Source organism: Stenella coeruleoalba, assembly GCF_951394435.1.
Source record: "Stenella coeruleoalba genome assembly, chromosome: X".
NCBI classification, from domain to species: Eukaryota; Metazoa; Chordata; class Mammalia; order Artiodactyla; family Delphinidae; genus Stenella; species Stenella coeruleoalba.
The window spans coordinates 27,390,458-27,411,451 of record NC_137152.1 but is presented as its reverse complement, the minus strand read 5'-3'; the positions used below and the strand labels follow the sequence as shown (position 1 = coordinate 27,411,451).

General features: G+C 38.7%; 1 protein-coding gene across 1 annotated transcript in view; it reads left to right on the top strand.

The window, feature by feature from the left end:
- Positions 1 to 20,994, top strand: part of LOC307180283 (uncharacterized protein) — a 516,275-nt gene that overhangs the window by 188,970 nt on the left and 306,311 nt on the right. Inside the window, exon 4 of the mRNA XM_079910459.1 lies at positions 14,513 to 14,555. Coding sequence (XP_079766585.1) covers positions 14,513 to 14,555 — 43 coding nt within the window. The remainder of the gene's footprint in view (positions 1 to 14,512; positions 14,556 to 20,994) is intronic.

Sequence of the window (20,994 nt, the reverse complement as noted above, 5' to 3'; positions counted from 1 at the left end):
AATTAGTTGATTATTTTTGTGAAACCTTATTCTTAATAATGTATAGCTATAGCCAGAGTCTAATCTTAGTCCCTGATGGGGTTAAGTGAGACATACAAAAGTTCATGTTGAGACCACATTCAAAGAATGCTATACTTAGTCTCAAGACAAGAAAGTGCTGTTGACCATCTCATAACGGTGTTCACATGGTGCTGTCAATGCCAGGGTAGCCTGGATTGCCCTCCAGGTGAAAGAAAGAGATCCTGGAAACGCCAGTGGGTCATGATGGCAAGATACTGGGGAAACATTCTGAAAATTGGCATTCATAGATGTATGTACTCAGTGAGATTTTTCAGAAATCTGAAACTGCTTTATCTCTGTCATACTATCAAATGGTTTGTGCTAGGTATTATTTGAGACATTCAAATCTTTTGTTACACTTCCACTAATATTGATGGAAACCCACAACTATATGTGTATTTTCTTTTAGGAGCAAGGGAGGGTATTCTTCATATCTATATCAGATGCTTTCTTTCACCCAGACTATTGGTATTTATGTCTAAATATTTTACATACCTCCCAGGTTGCATTCATTATGAGTTAATTTTTTGTATAAACGCATTTTATATACTATTGGTCACCTACTTTTTATGTCTTTGTAAATATAGACTGTAATTCTATTCACAGAACAGGTGTGTAGGTACATAAAATTGAGGGGGAAAAAGTGTTATTTATTGCTCTGTGTTTCCTTTACACTATTGACATGGAAATTGAAAATCATTAACTCAGGAGTAAAGTGATCTAAAACCATCTGAATGAAATGAGATCCAGATGTTTTAAAGCTGTACAATTTTATAGCTGAATGTCATCTTAGAAATGCTTTACTTCAGTCTCGTAATATTGAATATAGGAAAGTGAAGTTAAATGATGCTATAACTTCCTCCAGCTTCCTCAGTTATTTTAAAAATCTTGTGATTAGAATATCAGTTTCCTGACTCCCAGCCTCATGTTTCTTCCCCAGGTCTATTGTCAGGACCCCTATATAAGTTTCTTTTTTAAATATAATCATAAAATAGAAGTTCAGAAGGGCCCTCAAAAATCACTTAGTACTCCTGTTCTTCCAATGGATAGAACTCATTTTCTGCATAGAATTTAAGCTATTAACTTCTAAAGATATAAGTTAGAATATAATTCAAATGTCCTCAAATTGTCATCTTTCTCCTTAAATAAATGAAAGAGTTACATTCTTAAATGGAATATTATTACATCTTGACACAAACATTACTCTGATATTATATTAAAATTCAATTAAAATGGAATATAATGTACAGAAATGATATAGGGAAGTTTGTCAGCAACATAGTGATTCTAAAGTAAAGGAACCTCATTACTAACCTGGAAAGAGCAGTATCATTAAAGGATGCTTATAAATCATCTCAATCACCAAGGATTCATGTAATCCAAACAAGTCATATGTGGTATGTTTTTTCCTTGGGAATTTTGCTGTGGAAAATCAGCCTAGATATAGCCCTGCAAAAAAAGAAGCAAATTACTCAAAGATGTGGTGCCAGTTCCCTACAGTTCGTGAGTCAACTCACAAAAGCACTGGGAACAATTTCATCTATAAAATCAGACATTCAGCAGATAATCCAGAAGTCTGCTAGAGCTGAATTTGGTCGAATGCACATAGGCGGCATTGCTATGTTATTCAACAAGTATCTACTGAGACCATACTCTGTGGGGAGCACTGTACAATGCATGCACTTTTGCAAGCTGGGTTTCCATCTCCATTGGGCTTCATGGTGTCTTGGGCCACCCTCCGCTACATCTCAGAGGAAGGACTTCGGAGGCAGGGTGTCTGGGTTCCAATCCCTGCTCTGGCACGTGCTAGCCAAGCAACTCCTCTATAATCCTCAGTGTCCTTACCTATAAAAGGGAATGAAGAATACCTATCTCATAAGGTTTAGGGAAGATGAAATAAGATAATACTCTATATACCTAGAATATAATGGGGAATTAGACATATTTAAGCACCAAACATTGTGATTCACTTTGGCTAAAATAAAACCATAAACTAGATATTTTAATAATACTCAATGAGAAACCTTTAGGAGGGATAACTGTTTTTGACACAAGTGCTTTTGAGTATCCAGGATACAGGACTCTTCACTAATCCTTATTGAAAAGATAATACAGAAGGTTGAAAAATATTTATGGATCAATTACCATAAAAGTGGAAGGTATAAAGAGCATTAGCCATGTACTGATTTAGCTAAATCTATACATATTCTTTATCCTGCCATTGTAAAATTGATTTGGGGGTAAGTTTGTTACAAATGGAAGAAATTCTCTAGTAACATTCTGTTTGAATTCTCAGAGTTTTATTTTTATCTTCAGTGCAATGTAATCCTTAACCTCAAGACTATAATTACTCAGGGCTTGTTGTACATGCTTTTTTATAGAAAATCTTATCTGTTAGAGTGTTTATTATAGGAAATTGAATTTACTCACCAACATTTAAAGTACACACTAGCCCTCTGATGTTTAGTTCAATGTCTATACCCATCCTTGCTAAATGTTGTAATGCATCCACTATATAGTGGAATCGATTTACTTGTCCATCAGAAAGCTTTTTAATCTAAATTTTTTTCCTTTTGAAACTCTTTGTGAAAATAAATTTGTGACTCTTAACACATTCATCTCTAAACAAATACAGAGATTATTTCTTCTACAATGAACGATAAGTACAAAGCCAATGTTGATTCTGGCTAGTAAGATTAGTACTTTCATTACTTCTCTCTTCCACCTTTTGACAACTGCTCCAAGGCTGAAAGAATAATGAAAGTAGATTCATTTTGCTTTCTCCTAGGGGAAAACAAAGTTTAACACACCAGGGCTCAGAATTGAGTTAACTGTCCTGTTGCCACCTGGGTTTTTGTCTTAATCCTTCTTCCAACCTTCCCATAATAATTGCCTACAAATATTGAGCCCCCTCCCCGTTAGAATTTGGGGCCATATGTACTCTTGCTATTTCCCTTACTAAGTACTGGTGTCCTGACCAGAAACCCAAGTTTATGGCTGGTGTCCGGCACCTGCTAAGAGTTCTCCCCAAGTCCCAGTGTCTGCTTGTCTGTCTACATCTCTGAACAAGATCTTCTACAAGATTCCCTGGGCACTTGTCTGTAAAAGAATGACAACCAAACACCAGCTTTTGTTATATTGTACCTCGATCACATCCCACAGTGAATAAAAGTAAACATAAAATTCTGCAGTTTGAATCATGGATCTGGTGTTGCTTTTCCCTTTGAGTGTAAGGATCATCCTAGGTAATGGCATCAAGACTGAGGCTGTCAGTTTAGTAGTTGGTTAGCCTTGGGAACAGAAAGGTAAGGAGAATCTCAATTGGTGAATTTGCTATTTCCTTTTATCCTCACTATCAGAAACCAGCCAGAGTTTAACTGGGACATGAATAAACTATAATTAAAGAGCAAATACAGCCTAACTATTAACAGCAAGACTATGACTTCAGTGTCGCATTTCAGCAAATGAAGGCTAAATGTTCAGAAATGTTCGGGCTAAGTGTTCAGAAAATGGTTTACTGCAAAGAAACATCCTTCCCCATATGACTTAGATAAGACTCACAGATGCTTCCTTTATTTACCTAAGACAAAGTCAGACTCAGGCCTTCCAAATTCCTACTTTTTATCTCGTAAATGGATAGCTGAACAGCTTCTTGCAACTGATCAGTAGGAATCAAATGCTTGCTAATTAAACTTAGGTGAAGCATCTTTCCTTTTCCCAGGCTCCTGACATTTGACCCACCCCAGCCTGAGCCAGCACACAGCCCTCCTGAGAACAGAGTGGCCTCAAGGTAAAAATTTTCTGATGTAATATTTGTTATTTGTTCACACCACCATTTAAGCCCACTTCCCCCAAAGACCCCAACACCTAATACCATCACCTTGGGGATTCGTTTTCAACATATGAATTTTGGAGGGACACAAACATTCAAGACCACAGCACCCCAGAGCTGCCAAATCAAAATCTGCAGTTTTACAAGATTGTCAGAGGATTCATGTGCCTATTCAAGTCTGATAAGCAATGTTATAGTATTATCATATTAATATTACATTCTCTATGATTGAACCATGTATAAAAGTTCAACATTTCATTGAAGTGGGGAAACTGAAAGATAGTGGTTTGCATTGACTCAGGGTTAGCATATGAATTTAGGACCATGATGTTCCTTTATCATCTCTTTAGTCATTACGGGCCATTGGCATCTTCTTGTATTGCCACAGTAGAGTATTGTGTCTGGGAGTGGAGAAAGGATTCTGCCCCAATCCGTGGTGAAACCGGAAAGATGTTATACTACCCGCTGCCTCCTCTGTAGAAGAGGCTGACTCCCTGGCCAAGAATGTCTCCTGTCTAGTCAGGAGGAGCCAGAGAACACCAGAGGAAAGAAACCTTGGACCAAGCTGATTAGTTACATTTCAAAAAAGGCCACAAGTATACCCAAAGGACAGTTTTAAAGATGCCCAAGGACTCCTGGAGTCTACAGTTGTATAATTTTGAAATTTAGTCTTACCAGTTCATTCTCACTTCCAGGGCAGAATGCTATCTGAATAGACCATTTTCTATCAACACGATAATTGCATTCTATTCTTTTTTTTTTAAACTGTATTTTCATTGTAGAGACTAACATTGAGGGTGCAATTACTACACCCCAGATGCTATAGACATAGTAATCCTATTGGATCTTCACAGTAAATGAGGTATCGATGAAGCATTATTATTCCTTTTTATAGATGAGGAAATTGAGACTCAGAAAAGTTAATTTGCAGGCTTCCCTGGTGGTGCAGTGGTTAAGAATCCACCTGCCAATGCAGGGGACACAGGTTCGAGCCCTGGTCCGGGAAGGTCCCACATGCCGCGGAGCAACTAAGCCCATGTGCCACAACTACTGAGCTTGAGCTCTAGAGCCCATGAGCCACAGCTACTGAGCCCACGTGCCACAACTACTGAAGCCCACTTGCCTAGAGCCCGTGCTCCGCAACAAGAGAAGCCACCACAATGAGAAGCCCATGCACCGCAACGAAGAGTAGCCCCTGCTCGCCGCAACTAGAGAAAGCCCGTGCGCAGCAACGAAGACCCAACACAGCCAAAAATAAATAAGTTAAATTAAAAAGAAGAAAAGTTAATTTGCAAGACATTCTAGAACTAGCAGGCAGTAGAGCAGGAACATAAATTATTACAATTTATTATATCTGACTCAAAAAATCCTACTGTGAATATTATACCACAATGCTTTTTTCCACATACCTAAATATGTCCTCATCTCCAGTTTACACAAAACATTTGATTTTCATTTTTTTCTTCTCCTTATACACATAAATAATACTAGTTTAAAGTCATGTTACTTAACCATTTTATAAAGCAGATTCACATATTTTGTTTCATTAGTACTTCTCAACACACAAATGCAATGGGCACAAATGGTACTATTTACTCCATTTTAAAGATGAGCTGTTTGAAATTCAGATAGGTTAAAGAATTTTTGTAAATTGAGACAGCTATGAAAATGGTAATGCCCAGAACTGAACCTAAAAGTTCAGATTCCAAATCCATGACCCTCAAAAATATATCACACTGACTCAATCAGTTCTGTCTCTTTGGATATTGTGGTGTCTAAGGAAAGCATCATAATTTAGTAAAGAAATATTTCATTGTTACCAAATACATACTGGGGAGGGAGACAACAGAAAAATATTTATGTTATATTCAGCCAACAATGGGATGAGAGTTAAACTAGCGTATCCAAAAAATATTTGAAATAAAATCTAAGGTTATTATTTTTTACCTTCTCTGTTTTTATTACTATATTACTATACTGCATATAGAAAACAGAAAACATACATGTATGCTGTAATAAATAACCAAAATGTAAACATCTGGTCAAGAACTAGAAAGTGCCAGAACATTAAGACTACATGTACACCTCTCCAGAACAAAAATAAAAAAGATTCCAGATGGCAGGTCCAAGGTGAAAGAAGGGAGTAAGAGCAAAAAATAGTAAGGACATAGTTAGATGCACACTGTGTTAAAATATTAATAATTAGTGGATTTATATATAGAATAAATGCATGGCAATAATAATTTATAACTTGGGAAGGGATAAATTAAAGTACATTAAACTCCTTGTATCACTTGGGAAGAAAGTGAAAGTATTAATTGTCCTTTTTTTTTCTTTTTTTATTCTTAATTTAATTTAATTAATTTATTTATTTTACATCTTTATTGGAGTATAATTGCTTTACAATGGTGTGTTAGTTTCTGCTTTATCACAAAGTGAATCAGTTATACATATACATATGTTCCCATATCTCTTCCCTCTTGCATCTCTCTCCCTCCCACCCTCCCTATCTCACCCCTCCAGGCGGTCACAAAGCACCGAGCTGATCTCCCTGTGCTATGCAGCTGCTTTCCACTAGCTATCTACCTTACGTTTGGTAGGGTATACATGTCCATGCCTCTCTCTCGCTTTGTCACAGCTTACAATTCCCCCTCCCCATATCTTCAAGTCCATTCTCTAGTAGGTCTGTGTCTTTATTCCCATCTTACACCTAGGTTCTTCATGACATTTTTTTTCTTAAATTCCATATATATGTGTTAGCATATGGTATTTGTCTTTCTCTTTCTGACTTACTTCAGTCTGTATGACAGACTCTAGGTCTATCCACCTCATTACAAAGAGCTCAATGTTGTTTCTTTTCATGGCTGAGTAATATTCCATTGTATATATGTGCCACACCTTCTTTATCCATTCATCTGATGACAGACACTTAGGTTGCTTCCATCTCCTGGCTATTGTAAATAGAGCTGCAATGAACATTTTGGTACATGACTCTTTTTGAATTATGGTTTTCTCAGGGTATATGCCCAGTAGTGGGATTGCTGGGTCATATGGTAGTTATATTTGTAGTTTTTTAAGGAACCTCCAAACTGTTCTCCACAGTGGCTGTATCAATTTACATTCCCACCAACACTGCAACAGTGCAGTTAGGGTTCTCCACACCCTCTCCAGCATTTATTGTTTCTAGATTTTTTGATGAAGGCCATTCTGACTGGTGTGAGATGATATCTTATTGTAGTTTTGATTTGCATTTCTCTAATGATTAATGATGTTGAGCATTCTTTCATGTGTTTGTTGGCAGTCTGCATATCTTCTTAGGATAAATGTCTATTTAGGTCTTCTGCCCATTTTTGGATTGGGTTGTTTGTTTTTTTGTTATTGAGCTGTATGAGCTGCTTATAAATTTTGGAGATTAATCCTTTGTCAGTTGCTTCATTTGCAGATATTTTCTCCCATTCTGAGGGTTGTCTTTTGTTCTTGTTTATGGTTTCCTTTGCTGTGCAAAAGCTTTGAAGTTTCCTTAGGTCCCATTTGTTTATTTTTGTTTTTATTTCCATTTCTCTAGGAGGTGGGTCAAAAAGGATCTTGCTGTGATGTACGTCATAGAGTGTTCTACCTATGTTTTCCTCTAAGAGTTTGATAGTTTCTGGCCTTACATTTAGGTCTTTAATCCATTTTGAGTTTATTTTTGTGTATGGTGTTAGGGAGTGATCTAATCTCATACTTTTACATGTACCTGTCCAGTTTTCCCAGTACCACTTATTGAAGAGGCTGTCCTTTCTCCACTGTACATTCGTGCCTCCTTTATCAAAGATAAGGTGACCATATGTGCATGGGTTTATCTCTGGGCTTTCCATCCTGTTCCATTGATCTATCTTTCTGTTTTTGTGCCAGTACCATCCTGTCTTGATTATTGTAGCTTTGTAGTATAGTCTGAAGTCAGGCAGCCTGATTCCACCAGCTCCGTTTTTCATTCTCAAGATTGCTTTCGCTATTCGGGGTCTTTTGTGTTTCCATACAAATTGTGAACTTTTTTGTTCTAGTTCTGTGAAAAATGCCAGTGGTAGTTTGATAGGGATTGCATTGAATCTCTAGACTGCTTTGGGTAGTAGAGTCATTTTCACAATGTTGATTCTTCCAATCCAAGAACATGGTATATCTCTCCATCTATTTGTATCATCTTTAATTTCTTTCATCAGTGTCTTATAATTTTCTGCATACAGGTCTTTTGTCTCCTTAGGTAGGTTTATTCCTAGATATTTTATTATTTCTGTTGCAATGGTAAATGGGAGTGTTTTCTTGATTTCACTTTCAGATTTTTCATCATTAGTGTATAGGAATGCAAGAGATTTCTGTGCATTAATTTTGTATCCTGCTACTTTACCAAATTCATTGATTAGCTCTAGTAGTTTTCTGGTAGCATCTTTAGGATTCTCTATGTATAGTATCATGTCATCTGTAAACAGTGACAGTTTTGCTTCTTCTTTTCCGATTTGGATTCCTTTTATTTCCTTTTCTTCTCTGATTGCTGTGGCTAAAACTTCAAAAACTATGTTGAATAAGAGTTGTGAGAGTGGGCAACCTTGTCTTGTTCCTGATCTTAGTGGAAATGCTTTCAGTTTTTCACCATTGAGGACAATGTTGGCTGTGGGTTTGTCATATATGGCCTTTATTATGCTGAGGAAAGTTCCCTCTCTGCCTACTTTCTGCAGGGTTTTTATCATAAATGGGTGTTGAATTTTGTCAAAAGCTTTCTCTGCATCCATTGAGATGATCATATGGTTTTTCTCCTTCAGTTTGTTAATATGGTGTATCACGTTGATTGTTTTGCGTGTATTGAAGAATCCTTGCATTCCTGGAATAAACCCCACTTGATCATGGTGTATGATCCGTTTAATGTGCTGTTGGATTCTGTTTGCTAGTATTTTGTTGAGAATTTTTGCATCTATGTTCATCAGTGATATTGGCCTGTAGTTTTCTTTCTTTGTGACATCCTTGTCTAGTTTTGGTATCAGGGTGATGGTGGCCTCGTAGAATGAGTTTGGGAGTGTTCCTCCATCTGCTATATTTTGGAACAGTTTGAGAAGGATAGGTGTTAGTTCTTCTCCAAATGTTTGATAGAATTCACCTGTGAAGCCATCTGGTCCTGGGCTTTTGTTTGTTGGAAGATTTTTAATCACAGTCTCAATTTCAGTGCTTCTGATTGGTCTGTTCATATTTTCTATTTCTTCCTGATTCAGTCTTGGCAGGTTGTGCATTTCTAAGAATTTGTCCATTTCTTCCAGGTTGTCCATCTTATTGGCATACAGTTGCTTATAGTAATCTCTCATGATCTTTTGTATTTCTGCAGTGTCAGTTGTTACCTCTCCTTTTTCATTTCTAATTCTATTGATTTGAGTCTTCTCCCTTTTTTTCTTGATGAGTCTGGCTAATAGTTTATCAATTTTGTTTATCTTCTCAAAGAACCAGCTTTTAGTTTTATTTATCTTTGCTATTGTTTCCTTCATTTCTTTTTCATTTATTTCTGATCTGATCTTTATGATTTCTTTTCTTCTGCTAACTTTGAGGGTTTTTTGTTCTTCTTTCTCTAATTGCTTTAGGTGCAAGGTTAGGTTGTTTATGCGAGATGGTTCCTGTTTCTTAAGGTAGGCTTGTATTGCTATAAACTTCCCTCTTAGAACTGCTTTTGCTGCACCCCATAGATTTTGGGTTGTCATGTCTCCATTGTCATTTGTTTCTAGGTATTTTTTTCATTTCGTCTTTGATTTCTTCAGTGATCACTTCGTTATTAAGTAGTGTATTGTTTAGCCTCCATGTGTTTGTATTTTTCACAGATATTTTCCTGTAATTGATATCTAGTATCATAGCGTTGTGGTCAGAAAAGATACCTGATACAATTTCAGTTTTCTTAAATTTACCAAGGCTTGATTTGTGACCCAAGATATGATCTATCCTGGAGAATGTTCCATGAGCACTAGAGAAAAATGTGTATTCTGTTGTTTTTGGATGGAATGTCCTATAAATATCGATTAAGTCCATCTTGATTAATGTATCATTTAAAACTTGTGTTTCCTTATTTATTTTCATTTTGGATGATCTGTCCATTGGTGAAAGTGGGGTGTTAAAGTCCCCTCCTATGAATGTGTTACTGTCGATTTCCCCTTTTATGGCTGTTAGTATTTGCCTTCTGTATTGAGGTGCTCATGTGTTGGGTGCATAAATATTTACAATTGTTATATCTTCTTCTTGGATCGATCCCTTGATCATTATGTAGTGTCCTTCTTTGTCTCTTCTAATAGTCTTTGTTTTAAAGTCTATTTTGTCTCATATGAGAATTGCTACTCCAGCTTTCTTTTGGTTTCCATTTGCATGAAATATCTTTTTCCATCCCCTCACTTTCAGTCTGTATGTGTCTCTAGGTCTGAAGTGGGTCTCTTGTAGGCAGCAAATATATGGGTCTTGTTTTTGTATCCATTCAGCCAATCTGTGTGTTTTGGTGGGAGCATTTAGTCCATTTACATTTCAGGTAATTATCGATATGTGTGTTCCTATTCCCATTTTCTTAATTGTTTTGGGTTCGTTATTGTAGGTCTTTTCCTTCTCTTGTGTTTCTTGCCTAGAGAAGTTCCTTTAGCAGTTGTTGTAAAGCTGGTTTGGTGGTGCTGAACTCTCTCAGCTTTTGCTTGTCTGTAAAGGTTTTAATTTCTCCATCTAATCTGAATGAGATCCTTGCTGGTTAGAGTAATCTTGGTTGCAGGTTTTTCTCCTTCATCACTTTAAATATGTCCTGCCACTCCCTTCTGGCTTGCAGAGTTTCTGCTGAAAGATCAGCTGTTAACCTTATGGGGATTCCGTTGTGTGTTATTTGTTGTTGTTCCCTTGCTGCTTTTACTATGTTTTCTTTGTATTTAATTTTTGACAGTTTGATTAATATGTGTCTTGGCGTATTTCTCCTTGGATTTATAATGTATGGGACTCTCTGTGCTTCCTGGACTTGATTAACTATTTCCTTTCCCATATTAGGGAAGTTTTCAACTATAATCTCTTCAAATATTTTCTCCGTCTCTTTCTTTTTCTCTTCTTCCTCTGGAACCCCTATAATTCGAATGTTGGTGCGTTTAATGTTGTCCCAGAGGTCTCTGAGATTGTCCTCAGTTCTTTTAATTCTTTTTTATTCTGCTCTGCAGTAGTTATTTCCACTATTTTATCTTCCAGGTCACTTATCCGTTTTTCTGCCTCAATTATTCTGCTATTGATCCCTTCTAGAGTATTTTTAATTTCATTTATTGTGTTGTTCATCATTGTTTGTTTCATCTTTAGTTCTTCTAGGTCCTTGTTAAATGTTTCTTGCATTTTGTCTATTCTATTTCCAAGATTTTGGATCATCTTTACTATCATTATTCTGAATTCTTTTACAGGTAGACTGCCTCTTTCCCCTTCATTTGTTAAGTTTGGTGGGTTTTTATCTTGGTCCTCATCTGCTGTGTGTTTTTCTGTCTTCTCATTTTTCTTATCTTACTGTGCTTGGGGTCTCCTCTTTGCAGCCTGCAGGTTCGTAGTTCTCACTGTTTTTGGTGTCTGTCCCCAGTGGCTAAGGTTGGTTCAGTCGGTTGTGTAGGCTTCCTGGTGGAGGGGACTAGCGCCTGTGTTCTGGTGGATGAGGCTGGTTCTTGTCTTTCTGGTGGGCAGGTCCACGTTTGGTGGTGTGTTTTGGGGTGTCTGTGGACTTACTATGATTTTAGGCAGCCTCTCTGCTAATGGGTGGGGTTGTGTTCCTGTCTTGCTAGTTGTTTGGCATAGGATGTCCAGCACTGTAGCTTGCTGGTTGTTGAGTGAAGCTGGGTGCTGGTGTTGAGATGGAGATCTCTGGGAGATTTTTGCTGTTTGATATTATGTGGAGCTGGGAGGTCTGTTGTGGACCAGTGTCCTGAAGTTGGCTCTCCCACCTCAGAGGCACAGCACTGACTCCTGGCTGCAGCACCAAGAGCCTTTCATCCACACGGCTCAGAATAAAAGGGAGAAAAAGTAGAAAGAAAGAATTAGTAGGAGAAAAAAGAAAGAAAGGAAGGAGGGGGGAGGGAGGGGGGAGGGAGGGAGGAAGGAAGGAAGGAGGGAAGGAATTAAAAAAGAAAGAAGATAAAGTAAAATAAAATAAAGTAAGATAAAATTTAAAGTTATTAAAATAAAAAATTATTATTAAGAAAAAAATTTTTAAAAAAAACTGACAGAACCCTTGGACAAATGGTGGAAGCAAAGCTATACAGACAAAATCTCACACAGAGGCATAGACATACACACTCAGAAAAAGAGGAAAAGGGGAAAAAATCATAAATCTTGCTCTCAAAGTCCACCTCCTTAATTTGGGATGATTCGTTGTCTATTCATGTATTCCACAGATGCAGGGTACATCAGGTTGAATGTGGAGCTTTAATCCGCTGCTTCTCAGGCTGCTGGGAGAGATTTCCCTTTCTCTTCTTTGTTCTCATAGCTCCCGGGGCTCAGTTTTGGATTTGGCCGCGCCTCTGCGTGTAGGTCGCCAGAGGGCGTCTGTTCTTCGCTCAGACAGGACGGGGATAAAGGAGCCGCTGATTCAGGGGCTCTGGCTCACTCAGGCCGGGGGGGAGGGAGGGGCATGGAGTGCGGGGCGGGCCTGCGGCGGCAGAGGCCGGCGTGACGTTGCACCATCCTGTGGTGCGCAGTGCGTCCTTCCGGGGAAGTTGACCCTGGATCCGGGGACCCAGCCCGTGGCGTGCTGCTCAGGCTCCCCGGAAGTGGGGTGTGGAGAGCGAGCTGTGCTCGCACACGGGCTTCTTGGTGGCGGCAGCAGCAGCCTTAGTGTCTCATGCCCGTCTCTGGGGTCTGTGCTTTTAGCCGTGGCTCGCGCCTTTCTCTGGAGCTCCTTTAAGCAGCGCTCTTAATCCCCTCTCCTCGCGCACCAGGAAACAAAGAGGTAAGAAAAAGTCTCTTGCCTCTTCGGCAAGTACAGACTTTTACCCGGACTCCCTCCCAGCTAGCCTTGGCGCACTAACCCCCTGCAGGCTGTGCTCACGCCGCCAACCCCAGACCTCTCCCTGCGCTCTGACCAAAGCCCGAACCTAAGCTCCCAGCCCAGCCCGCCCCGGCGGGTGAGCAGAGAAGCCTCTCGGGCTGGTGAGTGCCGGTCGGCACTGATCCTCTGTGCGGGAATCTCTCCGCTTTGCCCTCCGCACCCCTGTGGCTGCGCTCACCCCTGTGGCTGCGCTCTCCCCCGTGGCTCCGAAGCTTTCCCCCTCCGCCACCCTCAGTCTCCGCCCGCGAAGGGGCTTCCTAGAGTGTGGAATCCTTTCCTGTGTCACAGCTCCCTCCCACTGGTGCAGGTACCATCCCTATTCTTTTGTCTCTGTTTATTCTTTTTTCTTTTGCCCTACCCAGGTACATGGGTTTCTTGCCTTTTGGGAGGTCTGTGGTCTTCTGCCAGCGTTCGTAGGTGTTCTGTAGGAGTTGTTCCACGTGTAGATGTATTTCTGGTGTATCTGTGGGGAAGAAGGTGATATCTGCATCTTACTCTTCTGCCATCTTCCTGGAAGCCCCTGTCCTTATTTTTAAATCAACTTTATTGTGAAATGTAATGCAATTATAGAAAAATCCATAAACACAAACGCATAGTTTAATAGAAAATTGAATACTTGTATAACCGTCCCATTTCCCTACCAATCACAGCCAACAGTGTAAAGCTTATTCTGTGCAGTGTAAGCACCTGACAATGAGTTTTTTTTTTTTTCCCCGGTACGCGGGCCTCTCACTGTTGTGGCCTCTCCCGTTGCGGAGCACAGGCTCCGGACGCGCAGTCTCAGCGGCCATGGCTCACGGGCCTAGCCGCTCCGCGGCATGTGGGATCTTCCCGGACCGGGGCACGAACCCGTGTCCCCTGCATTGGCAGGCGAACTCTCAGTCACTGCACCACCAGGGGAGACCACAGTGAGCTTTCTTGATTGCCTGACATTAAGCTTTCGATTGTTGAGGTATCCACTTCAAAGACATCCATCTCGAATAAACACATTGCCAGCTACACAACTAGGTGAAGTGCCAGGCTGCTCCAGTTCCCCTTTTTATTTATTTTTTATAAATTTATTTATTTATTTTTGGGTATTGGGTCTTCGTTGCGTTGCGGGCTTTCTCTAGTTGCGGTGCGCAGGCTTCTCATTGCAGTGGCTTCTCTTGTTGCGGAGCACAGGCTCTAGGCACGCAGGCGCAGTATCTGCGGCTCGTGGGCTCTAGGGCGCAGGCTCAGTAGCTGTGGCGCACGGGCTTAGTTGCTCTGCGGCATGTGGGACCTTCCCGGACCAGGGCCCGATCGCGTGTCCCCTGCATTGGTAGGCAGATTCTTAACCACTGTGCCACCAGGGAAGTTCCAAAGTTCCCCTTTTTAGAAAGCTCTGGTTGACCTTGTATTATGGACCAGTTTGACCGCTTGTTTTTCACTTCCTGCCCTTTAATTCCCACTCTTAGGTTTTAAATTTACCAATAAAGAATGAACCTGTGAAACCCTGAGCACCCCATACTAGATCCCAATAAAGGCAGAACCCAGGACTGTGCGTGCTCACTTACTTGTGCATGCTCACTCTGTCTCTCTATCTGCAGCTTCACTGTGTCGCCCAGGCATGCTGTGTACTCTCCAGGACTTGTGAGTAAATAAGCTTTGTTTTTTTCAAATTTCTGTTATGGCTGTTGCTGAGGTGCGTCTTGCAATCATAGTAAGAACCACAAGGGCCAGTCCAGGCAGGACACTGGCCCTGGTTGGCGAAGTGTCTGTGGGGCTCCCACAAGTAGTATGGGCCCTGATGAGAGCCCCAGGCATTTCTAGCCGATAACATCACTATGGACAGGCTGAGACTGATACAAAACATCCTGTCTGTTATGGTTGTTACTTGCTGCCTTTTTATTACTATAACAATTAAGTACATCAACTTTACGGTCAATATTTGTTAATATTCTCTGTGTTAATGAAAATAATGTGTATTGTGCTGTTGTTGGGTGAAGTGATTTACACACATATATACACACATAACTGTCAGGCTGTGTTTGTTAATAGTGTTCAAATCTTTTATATCCTGATTGATTTTTTTCTGTAATTGTTACCAAAGTAGGAGTATGCTAAAATCTCCCACACCTATGAGGTTTATCCATTTCTTCATTTCTCATTGTAATTTTGTATATTTTGCCTCTGTGTGTGTGTGTGTGTTGAGCTTATGCTGTTGTTTTATATTCCTGATGAAATGAGTCATTCAGCTTTTTGAATTCTCTATCTCTTGTAATGCTTTTATGCCTTAGTAAATCTACATTAGGGCTATTTACGGCATACGTTAATTGATTTTTTTTCTCTCTCTTCTCTCTGCTCAGTGCCAAGATAACTTTCCTGTATCTTCTGGGGATAAGTTAGTCCTGGTTTTCTCTAGTACTAAAGATGTAGCCCTTTTTGATCACAGATTCCCCTCCTTGGGCAGACCATGAATCTTGCCTTCTCTATTCCCCTCCTCCTTCCTTCTTTCCCTCACCCCTACTCAAGCCCGAGAATCTAACTTCCAAAATGAAGGAAGCAGAAAGCCTCTCAAGGTTGAGGGGGCAGTGACATGAGACCAATTGCTTTGCTCTCTGCTAAGCTTCCTGGGTTCTCACTTTATAGTACAACCTTGGCCTGGGATTTTTCCATGATCTTACCTGCTCCTTGGTGTATTTAAAGTGATGTCTCATAAATTTTATCCAATGTTTTAAGTTATTTTTAGTGCAAGATTGATCTAAATAATTTAGCCCACCTTAACTAGAAATTAAAATTCAACAAATGTAGCATTTTAGCACAAAACAAAAAAGTTAACTCCATTTCCAAAGAATTTTAGAACTCTTAACAATATTCTTGATATCCAAAGTTTTTTGAGTGTAAGAGTTGAGCTGCTTGAGGAAAGAAAACGTTTATTGACTTCCAAAAGCTCTGCTTTGAACACCGAGAGGTAAGACCCAAAGTGCTGAACAATACTTTTGAAAGGACCCATAACTATGAAAGAGTTGGTCTTTTCTACCCCTGGAATGCAGCTCAGTGGGAGAGAAGGGAGAACTGGGAGAGGAGAGAAAGAGAGTCATTGAAATACATTCTGAAGAAAGGGATGCTGCTAGGTAGATCCAGTTTATGATGAAATAAGATCAGACATGATTTATTGACCACTTCCCATTTGGAACTCCAAGAGTGCAACCTCACAGTAAAAATGGCCACAGGAAAGGTGTGATTATAAAGCAATTCTGTTTTGTTTTGTTTTTTTAACATCTTTATTGGAGTATAATTGCTTTACAATGGTGTGTTAGTTTCTGCTTTATAACAAAGTGAATCAGCTATACATATACATATATCCCCATATCTCCTCCCTGTCCCAAGTTACTTGCATTGCCAAATTTCTTACAGTATAGTTGGCTCTCTGAGAATGAGACAGATTTTGAATATCCAGAGATTCCTAGTGTCCCTGAGAGGAGACAGTTTGAGGAAGTCTCAGTGGATTTGAAGGGACTCAGTGTTTAGATAAGGAGGATGGCATACCTTGCATAGATCTGGCATCAGAGAGCAGTCAACAAGGTGGGATTGATGACAAAGTTAGAAGCATCTCAGCAGAGGCCATAGAAAGCAGAAAGTGGCTGTGGACCAAACACAAACCCTAATGTGACAATATAAAATACTCCACCAACAACAGTATATGTAGCCCAGAGAAAAACAGATGGCAAAGATGAAAATCCGGAATTTCCTTCCTAAGTAATACTGAGAAAAATCCAGAAATTGCTGAGTTTACCATAAATGTTCAATTTATGTATCATTTGCTCTGCAAATTGGAAAATAGTAAAACTTGGTACTTTACCTGGTAGCACAAGTTATATCTCTGCACGCCAAATGTTATGATTGTGCTAATGTAACCTAAGTGGGGGGCTGGTCTGATAATACAAAGATTTTTCATTTTTATGGAGGTGAGATTTACATGACATAAAATTAATCATGTTAAACTGAACGGTATTAAGTGATATTTAATATATTCACAAAATTGTGCAACCACCATCTCCATTTAGTTCCAAAACATTTCAGTCACCCCCAAAGGAAACTCTGTAGGCATTCAGCAGTTGCTTAGCATTCCTCTCTTTCGCCAGCCCCTGGCAAACACCAATCTTCTGTCTGTCTCTATGGATATACCTATTCTGAATTTTTCATGTAAATAGAATCATACAATATGTGACCTTTTGTGTCTGGCTTCTTTCATTTAGCATAATGCTTTTGAGGTTCATCTGTATTGTAGCATGTGTCAGTACTTCATTCCTTTTTACGGCTGAATAATATTCCATTGTATGTACATATGTTAATCCATTTATCCCTTGAAATATATTTGGGCTGTTTCCACATTTGGTTATTGTGAGTGCTGCTATGGACATGTAAATACATGCATTTGTTTGAGTATTTGCTTTCAGTTCTCTTGGGTATATACATATCTAGGAGTGGAATTGTTGGGTATATGGTGGTTCTATGTTTTACTTTTTTTTTTAAATGTTTTTGGAGAACTGTTTTCCATAATGGCTGAACCATTTTATGTTCTAACTAGCAATGCACAAGGATTCCAATTTCTCTTCATAGAGGCCAACATTTGTTATTTTCTGTCTTACTGATTACAGCCATCCTAGTGGGTGTGAAGTCACACCTCAGAGTTGTTTGATTTGCATTTCTGTAATGATTAAAAATGTTGAGTATCTTTTCATGTGCTTGTCCATTTGTATATCTTCTATGGAGAAATGTCTATTCAAGTCTTTCAGCCATTTTAAAAATTAGGTTATTTGACTTTTTGTTGTAAGAATTCTTTATATATTTTGAATACTAGATTCTTATCAGATACATAGTTTGCAAATATTCTCTTCCATTCTGTAGGTTGTCTTTCACTTTCTTGATAAGGTAAGTTTTTAATTTTGATGAAGTCTGACTTATCTATTTATTTTGTTGGTCATACATTAGGTATCTTATCCAAGAATACATCAGCAAATCCTAGGTTATGAAATTTATTCCTATATTTCCTTGTAATGACTTTATAATTTTAGCTTTTGCATTTAATTTTTTGTCTGTTTTGAGTTAATTTTTGTATATGAGGTGAAGTAAGGGTCTAATTTCAATTTCATATATTGTTATTCAATTATGCCAGCAGCATTTGTTGAAAAGAATAATCTTTCTACTTTGGATAGTGTTACGGAGTGAATTGTATTCCCACACAACCCATGTGTTTAAGCCCTAACCCCCGCCCCCTGTGATTGTATTTGGAGATAGAACTTTAAAGAGAGGTGAGGTTAAATGAGGTCGTAAGTGTGAAGCCCTGATCCAATATGTCTGGTATCTACAAAGAAAAGGCTATGTGAGGGCACAGCAAGAAGGCACCTATCTCCAAGCCAAGGATAATGGCCAGTCCTGATGGGACCTTGATCTTGGACATCCATCCTCCAGAACTATGAGAAACAAATTGCTGTTTTTAAGCCACTCAGTCTGTGATATTTTGTTATGGCAACCCTAGCAGACTAAGACAGATGGTCTTGGCATCATTATCAAAAATCAGTTGACTTTAGATATATAGATTTATTTCTGGACTTTCAATTCTGTTCCTTTGGTATTTATGCCAGTAGCACACTGTTAGAATTACTATAGTTTTTCAGCTAGTTTTGAAATCAGGAAGTTTGAGTCCTCTTTGTTATTTTTTTCAAAATTGTTTCAGCTGTTTGGAGCCCCATGCAATTCCATATGAGTTTGAGGATTGGCTTTTCCATTTCTGCAAAAAAAAAAAAAAAAAAAAGGAATTTTTATAGTAAGGACATTGAATTTGTAGATTACTTTGGGTAGCTTTGCTATTAAGTCTTCCAAACCATGAACATAGGATATCTTTCCATTTCTTTAGGTCTTCATTAATTTCTTTGGCTCTAATTGATGAATTGATCCATTTGTCACAATATAAAATCTTCTTTGTCCCCTATAATAGTATTTTGTCTAATATTAGTATAGCCACTCGAACTCCCTTTTGGTTACTATTTATGTGTAACATCTTTTTCCATCCTTTCAATTTCAAGCTATTTGTGTCTTTGGATCCAAAGTGAGTCTCTTGTAGAGAACATGTAGTTGGATTATGGGTTTTTAAGAAATCTATTGTGCAAATCTGTTTATTGCTTTTAGAGTTTAACCCACATACATGTAATTATTGATGAGGAACGATATACCTGTGCCATTTTGCTATTTTTTTCTGGATTTCTTATTCCCTTTTTCCCTCATTTCCTTCATCTGTGCCTTCTTTTATGTTTAATTTTTGAAGTGTACTGCTTTGGTTCTTTTCTCATTTCCTTTTGTGTATATTTATAAAATATTTTCTTAGTGGTTACCATAGGAGCTTCAATTAACATTGCTAAATTTAAAACCGTCTAGTTTGAATTAATACCAACTTAGCTTCAATAGCATGCACAAACTCTGCTCCTACACAGCTCTTCCCACCTTTGTTATTGTTGTCACAAATTACATCTCTATGCATTGTGTGCACATTAATATAGATGTATAATTATTGTTTATACATTTGCATTTAAAATTATGTAGGAAAGAAAAAAGAGGAGTTACAAACAAAAAATTCACTTATACTGTATGAGCTGTTTTGCATAAAATAGTCACTGTTTGGGGTACTATATTCTGGACAGAAACTTAATTAACATATTCATCAGAATAGAAATATATGATAATAAATAAATAATTTTTCTTTAATCAGGAAAGCAAAATTGTCCTAGGTAGAGTGTAGTCACCAACCACAAAAGGGCTAATATGTCTTTATCTTTTTGCCTGAACTAAAATTAGATTTTGAGCTTCCATTTCAGCTCAGTAGTGAAAACTGTATTCTTTTAAATTGAAGGTAAAGTCTGGATTGAAACTCAACTTCTTTTAGGGTAGCACTCTCCTAGTTGAGGAAATTCCTGTTTCTCCTTTCCTTCTCTTTGTCCTGGAGGTGATCTATGTTCCAAGGGGATTTATAAATAAGGTGGCGCTTGGGGAGTATATGTCATTTATTATGTATAACTTAGCATTGGAATCAACTAAACACTGATGTCGGCTGAAGTGAATAAACTTAAGTGGTATTATTGGTTGACATCAACTGCCTCTGTAACTCAAACGTCCATGCCCCTCTGCTCTGTGGTGCCCAGTTTATTACAGCCCAATATGTGTGTTCATTTTTCTTCATTTTGAGGTCTAACCAAGTTGCCAGTGTACTTTCAGCCATTTTTATGTCCCTCTGAAAGGTGTAAGCCACTTTTGGATGCTCCTCCAATCACCACATTGAGAACATATACTTATAACTTAACTACTCTAAATTGAAGTGCCAAAGTAGCCATGGGACTTCTCCAGGGACCTTTCCCTAACACCTCTTATGTTTGGGTCCCACTAACCCTAAGCCCTAGGAAACAGGCTGGGGACATTTAATCCACAATTTAACTTCCTTGATCAAGTCTGTCAATTATTTTTCTTTCCCTAAAGCAAATACATGGATTGTTTATCAGGATAGGCTAGGAAACTGTTCTCACATCCTTATACAACCCTTTGAATAGAATACATATAGCATAAACTCTAGTTCTGCTTCCTTCAAGGCTGAGTTTACTGGAGTGCCAGGTTTTCATAACTCATATATTCTACCAGTTTAAAATATCTACTCAGAAACTCAATTTCTTTATTCCCAGGTGGATAAGCCTTCCTCTGACTCATGTAATGCCAGTGACCCAGTGGGTGAAGGATCTCAGATTATCAAGAAAGTGGGAGAAAGAAAAGCCTTGGTTATCAAAATATTGTCTCCTGCCACACCTGCAAACAAAACTTTGTGGCTAACTAGATGACTGGAATCGGGATAATATTTTATCAGGGTATCTCTATTAGTGTATTTTCTTGTGAGAAAACTGAAGTTCTGATATGTTAAATGACTTGCCTGAGAACCCAGTGATAATTAATAGCAACTCCGGGTACAAAAAAATGCAATATTTTTCTATTGCTGGAAGCTTCTAGAACTGGAGCAGGAGAAATGGAAAGGGACTTTTGGCTAGCT